Source organism: Prinia subflava, chromosome 14 (genome assembly GCF_021018805.1).
Source record: "Prinia subflava isolate CZ2003 ecotype Zambia chromosome 14, Cam_Psub_1.2, whole genome shotgun sequence".
In the NCBI taxonomy this organism is placed as follows: domain Eukaryota; kingdom Metazoa; phylum Chordata; class Aves; order Passeriformes; family Cisticolidae; genus Prinia; species Prinia subflava.
This window is the reverse complement of record NC_086260.1, coordinates 11688581-11700073: the sequence shown is the minus strand read 5'-3', so window position 1 is coordinate 11700073 and position 11493 is coordinate 11688581. Positions and strand designations below refer to the sequence as shown.

General features: G+C 55.5%; 1 protein-coding gene and 1 long non-coding RNA gene across 3 annotated transcripts in view; one reads left to right on the top strand and one right to left on the bottom strand.

Moving 5' to 3' along the window:
• The window catches only part of LOC134558125 (uncharacterized), a 4219-nt gene extending 1610 nt beyond the window's left edge, over positions 1–2609 (bottom strand). Inside the window, exon 1 of the long non-coding RNA XR_010082287.1 lies at positions 1486–2609. This is a non-coding gene — a long non-coding RNA (uncharacterized LOC134558125). The remainder of the gene's footprint in view (positions 1–1485) is intronic.
• The window catches only part of GATA2 (GATA binding protein 2), an 18538-nt gene continuing 7615 nt past the window's right edge, over positions 571–11493 (top strand). The window contains exons 1-3 of one of the 2 annotated variants that reach the window (XM_063411692.1): positions 571–845; positions 7897–8384; positions 9085–9684. In XM_063411692.1, the coding sequence (XP_063267762.1) occupies positions 8156–8384; positions 9085–9684 (829 nt within the window). In that variant the 5' untranslated portion in view covers positions 571–845; positions 7897–8155. Of the gene's footprint in view, positions 846–7012; positions 7373–7896; positions 8385–9084; positions 9685–11493 lie in introns of those variants that run through there. The other variant, XM_063411690.1, reaches the window with a different exon arrangement.

Sequence of the window (11493 nt, the reverse complement as noted above, 5' to 3'; positions counted from 1 at the left end):
GCATAGCCTAAAAGGCTGAATTTGGAAGGGAAGGGTGTGAGAAGAAACATGAGGTTGTACAAAAACCAGGCTGGCCAATGGAAAAAAATCCAAGACTCCCAAAGCATTTTCTTCACTAGAGAGGGAAAGAAAATTAATACGACTAGGAGTTATTTATAGGAATAATTGATCCTACAAAGCGGTCCCCCACAGCCCATCTTCCTTGGGACCAGAGCAAGAAGAGAGAGGCTCGGGAGAATCTGCGGCTGCGGCACCCACCGTGCCGGAGCCCGGTTTCCCAGCGCCTGGGATGTGAGTGCGTGTTGTTGGTATAATATCAAGTCATTTAAAATATGAAAGTCAAGTCGCGTAGACTGTGACAGTAACCGTAACAAAAGGTGCAAGCAACAGACAATGTGATGTTCTTGTACAGATATTGTAATGATGCAAATGAAGTGGAGGGGACGAGCTGCCTTATTATGTACATAAATACAGAGTGGCTCGCTGTGCCATCCGTGAATGCAGGAGAGTGAGAGAGAGAAGGGGAGGGAAAGAAGGGAGAGAGGAAAGGAGAGGGAGGGAGGAGGGAGGAAGGGAAGGGGGGAAGGAGGGAAGGGAGGAAAAAAAGGGGCTAAGCTCAAAACTGCTGCCAGTTTTCAGCAGTGAGCGTGGCGACAGCCCCTCGGCCGGGCTGCGCGCACCCTCCGCCCGCGGCAGAGCCACCTCTCTCTTCGCGGGCAGGCGGGGAGGCTCTGGCGGCCGGACCCCTACCCAGCCCTCGAAACGACCCCGCGAGGAGCAGAACTGACGCTTCCCACGCACCGTGCGGAGAACAGAAAGAAAAACGAGGACAGGCGAAAGTCAAGGTAAGGGTAGCGCGGCTCTGCGTGGCCCGGGGGAGGCCCTGTCGGCGCCGAGGTGCGGGTCCCGTTGCGGAAGCGCTTCGCTCGGGGCAGTTTTCCCCAGGGACAAATTTGACACATTTGTAAAGAACGAAAAAAAAGTCCCCAGTGCAGCCGGATCCCTCGGGCTGCCGCCTCCCAGCCGGCCGGGCTGAGCCCGGTGCAGCGCCCGTCAGCCCGGGGACACCGCGGGACTCCCCCGCCTCTGCCGGGCGGCAGGGCTCTCCCTGCGGGGAGCGGGGCCGCCAGGCCCTGGTTGGATCTGAGGTTGGTTGTTTTGATTTTTTTTTTCTTTCCCATTGTCGCTGGGGTGATTATTTAAATCTCCATCTTGGAAAGTTGCATTTCACCCAGGGCGGCCAGGCAGAGATTTCCTGGAGACAGAGTGTGCAGAGCGTCCCCTCCCCGCAGCTACATCCTATCTTCTCTCTCCCTTTGTTGGCAGATTTGGGCGGAAAAAAAAAAAAAAAAAGAAAAAAGAAAAAAAAAGAGGGTTTGTTCTGCCCCGAAAGCCGGCCGCTCTCTCTGCACCTGCCTGCCGGAGAGTCCTCCCGTCCCAGTCCCGTGCGGCAGCTTTACGGAGCTTTGCATGATTTAAAATTACCCAGGCACATCGGGGACACGGCCGCTCCTCTCCGTCGACTCTTTCACCACTTCTCCTTTTTTCCCTTCCGTTTTTGTATGTGCAAAATTCCCCTCTTTTTATCCTTCTTTTGCTTTGGGGTGCTCAGGCTGGAAGTCAAGGGGAAAAAAAAAAAAAAAAAAAAAAAAAAAAAAAAAAAAAAAAGAAGAAAAAAAAGGGAAGTGTCCGAGAGCGAAGCCTGCCTGGATTTGATGCAATTTCAATAAGAAAAGCGATTTCACTAAGGAGGTGTGAGTTTTGGTCGTTGAGATAGTTCTTTCCCGGCTCACGGAGCATCTTTATTAAATACAAATATTTTTTCCTTGGAAATCTAAACTCCGGTCTGGCTCAGCCCCGTGGCTCGCAGGGGCAGGAGGCCGCGGGGCACCGCCGTTGCCGGGCGGGAGTCGAGTCCCGTTCACCATGCCGAGTCGGTCCCTACCCAGCAAACTTTTGCCTGAGGAGAAACAAATCAAACCTGCGGGGTCGGCCTCGTTCCTCCCTCCAACAACAGCTGCTCCCGAAATAACCTTGAAAGCAAAACAAACAAACAAACAAACAACCCAAAAAAACAACCAATCCCCCCCCCCCGCCAAAACCCCCAAACACCAAAACCCAAACCAACAAAAAACCAAAATCTTAAAATTAAAGAGAGATCCTGCAAACGAAATCTTTCTTGGCAGCGCCTGAAAAAGAAAATTATATCTTTCTGGACAAAGCTGCGCGTGTGCAACCTCCCCCTTCGCCATGAAGGCATTTCTCCGCACTAACTTACACGAAAGGCGGTTTTGTGGGCAGGCTGGGGTCTGCTTGAGGCTTTCCCCCCATCATTTTGCAGCCTAGCGAGCCGGGGGGCTGCGCTCACCAGGTAAATTGCGGACAAAGCGCAGGTGAAGGCGTGTGCGGGAGCCTGTCGGGATCGAGACTGAGACCGATGGTTCCCACAGAGGGGTGCATACCCCCCAGATATCCTCTGCGGGATAGATGATAGCGTTTTTACAAAAACAGGGAAAATTTAAAATTTCAGTGATCTATTCCCCTAGTCGTATCTCTCACGCGCTTTTTTCTTTTTTTTTTTTTTTTTTTCCTTTTTTTTTTTTTTTCTTCATGCAGTTTAAGTGAGTTTAAGTCTTGTAGTTACGAGGTAAACTGTCACTTTATAGCCCCATCAGTAGCCATTGTACGTGCTAGTAACGCAGGACGGGGGAGCCGTGGGAGAAGAAAAGCAAAACGGAGACAAGACCAGAGGGCCGAAAACACGGACAATTTTTTTTTTTTTTTTTTTTTTTTTTTTAAGACAAAAAGCAAGAACTTTCTCTTCCCCCAAAATCCAAGGAAATACACCCGAGACGGGTGGGCGAGCTGCTCGCAGGGACCGGCTGTTCGAGGCTCCTACCTGCGGGCGGGTGGGAGCCGCTGGCAGAGCAGGCAGGTCCCCAACCTGCGGGACGCCCACAGCAGGCCCTCCCAGTCCCCTCCCCGCCGGCGTGCAGCCGCCTTTCCCAGCCCGCCCGGGGCTCGCACATCGCCCGCCGGCACCGAGAGCGCCGCGGCCGCATGCGGTGTTAAGCACTGAGCACTTCTCTCCCTCTTCTTTCTTTTCACTGCCCTCCCTGCTTGCGTCTGTGGGTTGCACCTCAGGGAGGCAGCGGGGCAATGCTACACGGAAGGTCTCGACCCCCAGGTCTCCGTTCATCCGGAGAGAGTGTAGCCCTCGGGGAGCCGCCCGGGGGCACCCCAGGAAGGGATATCTGGAGGAACGTGCCCTGGGGTCTGCGGGTATTCCTCAAATACAGTTTTTCCCAGATCCAAACACCCAGGATGGAGGGGGAAAAAAAGGGGGAAAAAGAGGAAGAATCCCCTCTCCGGACATCTAAATAAAGGGTCCGTGTGCGGCCCCGGCTTATTTATTTTCTGCCTTCTCTTCTGCCCGAGAATAGGTGTCAACTCTGTCACATGGCACTACTAACTGTTGCTAAAACATGTTGTCGTCTCCCCACTCCCTTAACGATATGACATCACTTGTCAATCAAATCAAAATAACCAGTTGTGCTTCCAGATCTGGGAAAGCTCCCTTATTAAAAGAGAAAAAATAAATTCCAACAGCAATAAACAAACAAACAAATAAATAAATAAAAGCTAACAAAACAGAGCCTGTAATGCCCAGGGGAAAGAAGGTAAAAGGGGATTGGCAGGCGCGGGGTGAAGGAGTGGGGCCCGGCCGGACCCTCTCCCGGGAAGCTTTGGCAGAAAATTGAGGGAAGAGCTGCTTAACCAGCCATGTGAGCGGTGGGCTGCGGAGCGGAGCTAAGCCGCTCGCCTCCAGCAGCCAGCGCAGTTCGCTACTGCTCCCGGTGGGTGAATTAATTCAATTAAAAACCTCACCCCTGCCGCCGGGGTGTTGAGCGGCCGAGACCATAGCCAGCACCTGGTTCGCCGGGACGAGACACGTCGGGAATTGAAAAAAAAAATTTAAAAAATTATAAAATAGAACAAAACAAACCAACATACTCAGAGCCGGCCGGCTAGGAAGTCTCCCAGCTCAGCCCCTCTCTCAGCAGAATTCTTTCATCCCTGCTAGAGGGGTCATTTTTTTTACGAAGGGTTTTAATGGGAGAGGTTGCAGAAGGCAAGAGGTGAGTGCCAGGAGAGGCGCCGGCCGCAGGAGGAGAGCACCCGGCTGCGGGAAGTTGGTAGCCGGACCTCCGGCCCGGAGGTGGGGTGGGCGCCGGGGAAGCCGGTCCCGAGGTGGCGCGGCCGGAGCGGCCGCAGCCGCCCTCTCGCCCCTCCTGTTTTCCTTCGCCTGCCGGGCCTCGGGTAACCCGAGACGGGGTCTTCAGGGAGCTCTGTCCGGCCAGCCCTGGGGTCTGCCTCGCCATAAATCAAGCCGCCTGATTAATCTTTACAATTTGTCTTTTAAAACAAACACGAACGAATTATCAGCTCGTTAACTGCGATTTTATCACCTGCCTAAAACAAACAGCCCACCCCATTTCCACCCCCACCTCCAAAACCCCAAAAATCACGTCCTCGTGCTGATGGCAGGACGGCAGTAATTAAAACATCCACATTTATTAATAAGCATGTAGCGAGGAGCTGGATTTCGATGGCGGTTGGGAGCGGGAGCCGGCGAGGCCCGAATGATCCCTGCTGACCGCCGCCCTGCTACACCGGCCGGGACTCCCTGGGCACCGCGCATCACGTCCCCGGTCACCTCCGGCAGCGGGTAGAATGAGGCGCCGAGGGGATCTACCTTCAACTGCCCACGCCTATTTTATAGTCACCTTTCTTTCAAAACATTAAAAAATCCATTTTCGGGTGATACTTGGGTGATTTTGGCGCAAGTACAAAGAAAACGCTTCGGAGGGAGAAGTTGGAATTTTTGAAAGCGCGCTTGGCTTTCTCTTGCCTTTTAACTTTCCCTTTTTAAAATAATTGTTTTTAGTTTTTGCTCTGTTTCCCTTGCCTCCCGGGCACCACGGAACTAAGGCTCCCAAGCACGCTCCGCAGCGCGGGGAGCATTTGCCCTTCCGAACCCGGCCTCTCTCCCATCAAGCCTGGCCCGGCGTCTGTCTCCGGCCTGCCCGGGCCAACCAGCCCGTCCCGGGAGAAGCCGTCTCCACTGCCGCCGGAGGAGCTGCTGCCCGGCCCCACCGCTTGCGACCCCCCCGCAGGGACAGGAGGGGGTGAGGGGCGCCGCGGTCCCGGCGCCACCGCGCAGCCCCGAGGTCAGGGGGCCGGGAGGAGCGGGACACCCGGGCTTTGGATGGAGGAGGCGTCAGAGGAGAGCATGTGGAGGGGGAGGAGGGGGAAACATAATCGCCTCCCCCTGTCCCAACCTTTAGCTCCCCCAATATGCCCCCCGCTCCCCCGCCCCGCCGGGCAGCGCTGTGGGTTCTCACCGGGGGGCTGCGTTGAGGGTCCCCTGGGGGAAGGTTACAGGGGGACAACGAGTGGTGGTGGGGGAATAGTAAGGGAGGGAGCCCCATGTCGCTCCGAGCAGACGTGCTCTGCAGTGAGGAAAAGGAGTTTTATTTTTATTATTATTATTATTTATTATTATTGTTGGTATTGTTATTGGTATTAGGATTATATTTTTAAAAGTTAATTTCCTGGCGAATTTGGCAGTGACGGGTGACGTCAGAGCCCCGGCGTCGTAGTGACTGGGGCGGTCGGGCCAAGGGAGGCCGGCTCCAGCTCTCAACCTCCAGCGCTGCCTGCCGCGGGGGCGGCCGTGGGGGTAGCAGCAGCAGCATCCTCGGGGCCGCCCCGCTCCCATTGCACACAGCCCCCCGGATGGGCCCGGCGCAAGTCCGCACTGCCCCGACCGCTCCCGCGCCCCCTGTCCCCGCCACGCCGTCGGGCTGGAGCCGCGGCCGCTGCCCGGCGAGCGGAGTGGCTGCTCTCCTCCGCCCCCGCCCCGATCTCTGGGCAGAGACACTGTCCTTGCCCCGCGCCCAACTAGGAGGGTTGAAGGATTGCGATCAGCATTTCCCTTTCCCCCCTAAAGCAGCGGCTGAGGAACGGGAGAGGAGCGCCTGGGAAGCGGGACCTGCAGAAGCGCCCGGCCGCGCTCCGGGGAGTTGGTAGTGCCTTTCCCATTACTATTATTTTCTCCTCCAAAGGCGGACCGGTATCCCCACCTTCGCGGGTGGGGAAGCCAGACCAGCACCCTGCCTGCTGCTGAGCTGCACCACAAACTCCACAGAAAACGCCTGTTAATTCGGGGTACACCTTCACTCCCTGCCCCAAAGCACACGAGCAATTGCAAATATTAAACGTGTGATGTTTGGTTTTTGTATTGATTATTTTAAGAAAAAGGTGTGAAATTGGAAAAGAAAAAATAGTGTTTGTGTTATCGCAGCCCCACCGGGAGGACTGTACTCCGTCCTTGTGTCTCGGCCCGGTTCGGCTCGGCTCCCCGGGCCCAGGGTCGCCAGCCAACCCCAGCCCGGGTCCAGGCCGAGCACTACTGGCCAGAGAACGGGCATGGTCCGTCCCTGCCCTGCCGCCGGCTCGGCGCGGCCCCGCTGCCCGGGCCCTGCTCATCCCGTCGGTCTCCGGCGTCGGCGCGGAGCCTCGCAATTATTTGTTTTAAATTATTTTTTCCCAATCCAGACAGTTATTTCAAACTAATGTGATCAGGCTGAGGTTTGTCCCGCTCTCAGCTGCGCTGCTGTGCCTGATTTAGGGATTTTAGCATATTTATCTCGCCGGTGCCCATTTCCAGCCGGAGGCATCCCGGCGGCGGCGCTGGAAGTTACGGCTCGGCGGCAGGGCAGCACCCGGCGGAGTCGACCCCATCGCCGAGCCGTTCCCGCACTCCATCTACCCTCGCCCCCCCCCCTCCCCACTCCGCATCCCCGCACTCCCCGGCGGGACCCTCTCTATTTTGCCGTCCCCGCCCCACAGGGGCGTGCAGCGCCCGGGCGGGGAAAGCCCCCACGGCGCTGCCGGGCGAGATGCTGAGCGCAGGGGAAGGGGGGCGGAGGAGGGGGTCTGCCACACTACCCCCACTCCCCGGGCCGGCTCCGTTTGGGGCCGGGGGTGCGGCTGGGGGCGGTGTGGGGCGGCGGGATTGGCTGGCCCGGCCGCCGGCCCTGCGCGCCCCGGCCCGTCTGCGGCGCCGCGGCCAGCTGGCGCCAGCGCTCATATAGGATGCGCGGGGATGGGACCGAGTCGGCCAGAGCAGTGGCTTTGCCATCTGAGTAACACCCGCCGTCCAATCTCCTCTGCTCCTCCCGCTCTCGCTCTGTCTTTCCTCCCTCCTCTCCGTCCTCGCTCTTTTATTCCCCCTCCGTTCTCCCCCTCTTTGCTGCACTCGCATCCTCTACGTCGGCATTCACGGCCACCCAGCCTCCCGCGCCGGGTAAGTGTGGGGCGCGGGGGGATCGCCGCGCCACTGCCAGGGCTCACTCGATGCTTTCTCTAAACACCTTTCTCTCCACTCTTCTTCTCTGCCCCCTCCCTATTTCACCCCCTCCTTTTCCTTTTGTGTCAGTTGGAGTTCTTGCTAGAACTACGCTATATTAGTTCTGCCGTTCTTCCTTTTTCACCCCCCTTTTGAAGCCAGCTGGAAAAGCTCCTATTGACGTTTGTAGCGGGGCGGGGGGAACGAAGCTTTTCCCCTTTTTTCCTTTTTTCCCCTCCTTTTTTCCTTTTTGTTTTTAGCTAAGTGTTTGGAATAGCTCTCTGTTTATTTTATGGGGCAATGAGCAGGGAGAGAGCAAGGCAAGGAGTTTCGGGGACAGGATATTTTTGGAAGGGAGGACGGGCTCTGCTTCCCCCTCCCCATCCATATACCTCTGGGAAAAGAAGCCGGCCGAGAGCCGGCCCAGCGAGCAGCGCACCTAGGGCTGCCGAGCTGCTAAACCCTCCCTTCTCTCCCTACAGGTGCTGCCCTGGCGCTTCCCCGGACCTGCCTCCGCTACCCGCCTGTTGATAGAGGGACACGCTGATTTCAGGGGTCCTGTCCCACTCCTCAGAGGGCGCCCTCCAGTCACCCGGCGGTTTTCTTTCTAAGAAAAACCACCTCAATCTCTTAAAACCCACCAAGCAGCGTCAAAAGCAACCCTCCGAGCAGTAGTCCCCTCCCCCACAGAGCGCCGCTCGCTTCTGGCCTGGGGGTGGGTGAGAGGGGAGGCCCAAGGCCATGGAGGTGGCCACGGATCAGCCTCGCTGGATGGCCCACCACGCCGTGCTCAACGGGCAGCATCCCGATAGCCACCACCCCGGGCTGGCTCACAACTACATGGAACCAGCGCAGCTCCTACCTCCGGATGAAGTCGACGTCTTCTTCAATCACCTGGACTCCCAGGGCAACCCTTACTACGCCAATTCCGCCCATGCCCGGGCCAGGGTCTCCTATAGCCAGGCACACGGTAAATCAGCACCCGGGCCCCTTTCCTACCGTCTCGGCAGCTCTCCGGGCCCCTCCGTATGAGCCGCGGGCGGCCTGCGCGGGGATGAGAAGTTTTGCTCGGTGCCACTTCGGTGTGTTGGAGCAGGAGAAAAGGAGATTGAAAGCAGGATAGACAGTCGGGCATGAGTGGATTTTAACCCTAGGGATAACCAAGGACTAGCGGAGGGGAGAGAAAGGGGGGAGGTGAGAGAGGAAGGGGAAACAGTGTGCGCACGGGCTGAAACTTCTCAGACACAGCTACTTCCCGGATGCAAAGTACAAACGATTCAAAACAGTGATAGATTTTATTTGGGGGTGTTTTTAGGAGCCGAAGAGAGCGCGTTACGGCAGCTGAGAAAGATAGAGAAGAAAGGGATTTGCTACATTTTCCCAGGAATGGGATGGGAGGAAAGGGATTGCCTGAGTCCCCCCCATCCTGCTCCCCTTGCTCCTTCTGGCCGTGCTGGCTGGTATCTCCCTCAGATGGGACAGGGTGAAGGGGCTGCAGCACCAGCCTTGCTGCTCTTCCCCGGGTTGTGAAGCCTCTCCCGTGGCTGCCTGTCCTCTGGCTGCCCGCAGACCGAGGAGCTGCGAGAACTACGGGGAGTTGGGGTCTTTCCCGAGCCGCTCTGGGCTTAGCCGCCCCACCCTGACCTCAAATGTTCTTGTGTTTCTTACAGCCCGCCTGACTGGGAGTCAAATGTGCCGGCCTCATCTTATCCACAGCCCCGGGATCCCTTGGCTGGACAGCAGCAAGGCGGCACTGTCTGCCCATCACCACAACCCCTGGACCGTCAGCCCCTTCAGCAAGACACCCCTGCACCCCTCAGCGGCTGCAGCGCCTGGAGCCATCTCAGTGTACCCGGGCAGCAGCACCTCCAGCACTGCGTCGGTGTCTTCGCTCACCCCAGCCTCGCACTCCGGCTCCCACCTCTTCGGCTTCCCCCCGACCCCTCCCAAGGAAGTGTCCCCAGACCCCAACTCCACCAGCGCCGCCTCCCCTTCTTCCTCCGCCGGGGCTCGGCAGGAGGACAAAGACAGCATCAAGTACCAAGTGTCGCTGTCGGAAGGGATGAAGATGGAGAGTGCCAGCCCGCTCAGAAGCAGCCTCACTAGCATGGGGGGCCAGCCCTCTACCCACCACCCCATCCCCACCTACCCCTCTTACGTGCCGGCAGCCCACGACTACAGCAGCAGCCTCTTCCACCCGGGCAGCTTTCTGGGGGGCCCCGCTTCCAGTTTCACCCCCAAGCCGCGGAGCAAGGCCAGGTCCTGTTCAGGTAAGTGTCGCATCCTGTGGCCTTCCCTCCGTGTCCCGGGTGGAAAGGCCACGCTCTTTAGGCTTCGTGCGGATGGTGGGTGGCTGTACAGGCTGTAGGGGTGAGGATCCAGGCTGCTGCGAGGCTGGGTCCTTGTGTTGGCCCTATTCGGGATAGAGGGACAGGTGACTGCTTGGTTGTGCTTTTCTGGGTTTTTAAAAGTAGGAGATGGAGCTTGGACTGGGCTTCTACGAGTGCCAGTGCATCCAGGCACTGGCCACAGGACACTCGAAGGGGCCGCGGGGCACGGGACCAGGGCAGTCTGAGCCAGCAGACCGCGTTGTACAAAGAGGGATTTATATGGAGAAAGAAACCCGAACCCTATTAGCCGGAGAAAAGCAGGCCTTAGGCTCCCGAGGGGCTCTGGCTCGACCCTGCTCCCTCAAGTCAGGCAAACTTCCATGAATGACACATGGGGACTTACCAGCGATAGGTATTTCTCCCTCCATAATTTCCACGTCTCTCCGTTAACACCACCCAAGGCCTCAGTGCAAGATGAAAGCGAAACTTCCCTGGCCTGTCCCCTTCAGATCGCAAAGGGCCTTTTTCCCTTCGCATTTTACAGGAGCAAAAGTTCAAATATCGTTTACATACCAGTGCAAAAGAATAAGGTGTCCAGTCACTGCTTACTCCAGCCTAACTTTACCTAGAAAATACTCCCCCGGGCTTTTTTTTTTTTTTTTTTTTTTTTTTTTTTTTTTTTTTTTTTTTTACCCTGAACCAGACATACCTCTGCTTCCAAACGACTGCCTGCAGACCTTTCCCATGTTCACAACCCTTCCTTGCATTTCTTCTAAAAGTGCAGTCCTAAATCTGTAAATCAGGCAATGAAAAAAGTTTTGACCCCACTTTGACATCACAGTAGTTATACTGCTAGACACAAATTACGACAATTTATGTATTTCTACTGACCTTCTTGGTTTAACATTCTCACCAATGGAAGGAAAATAACTGCAATATATTGGGGCTGAATTTAGACAGCCCTTTGAAAATAAATGGCCATATAGGCATTTGCATATGTATTCCATTGAACATATTTGCTTATGAATACACTACATGTTTTTTATTTATGTAGACAATAATTTAGAAATATGATCTCTTATGAGTTTTGCAACAACAATACCAGCTATTTTACAAGCTCATCATTACTGTTTCACATGATTCCTCTAAGAGGAAAAATACATTTTTCTCTGCCATTATTTCCAGGTAGTTGTTACTATGTGTATGTATTTTTAGGTAATGCATGGAAGAGAAACTAAAGGCAATGGGTAGCCCAAACCTCCTGAGTTTGGAAACTGGTTCAAGAGCCAGATCTCTAAAGACAGAGGAATCCTGAGTAGCTTTTTTAAAAAAATTGTTGCATAGCTGCTGCTGATTTTTAGATGGGGGAAGGAAGGACCTTTTTTCTTTTGTTTTACAGTTGCTTCCCCCTGCCCCAAGGGAGCTCCCAGTGCTAGGAACTGGGGAAAGTTCGTGACCACTCAATGTTTTTGTAGGAAAACTAAGACTCACGACAAGACGACTCCTGCAGCTTCCTGCTCTAGGAGGGGTCCAAATGCAGTGCCGCAGAGCTCCCCTCATTTCTCACTCTGGACTGTGTTGTTTAAAAGCTACCCACTCCCTAGATTAAAGCAGACACAAGCCCTGCTGAACTGAACATGATCTGCTTCAGTTATTAGCGAAAAGAATTTCCTTTCCAGTTAAATACTGTAGGATTTGCATAAACGGTATTAAGAGAGATTTCTACATTAAGCAGACCTGCTCTCAAAC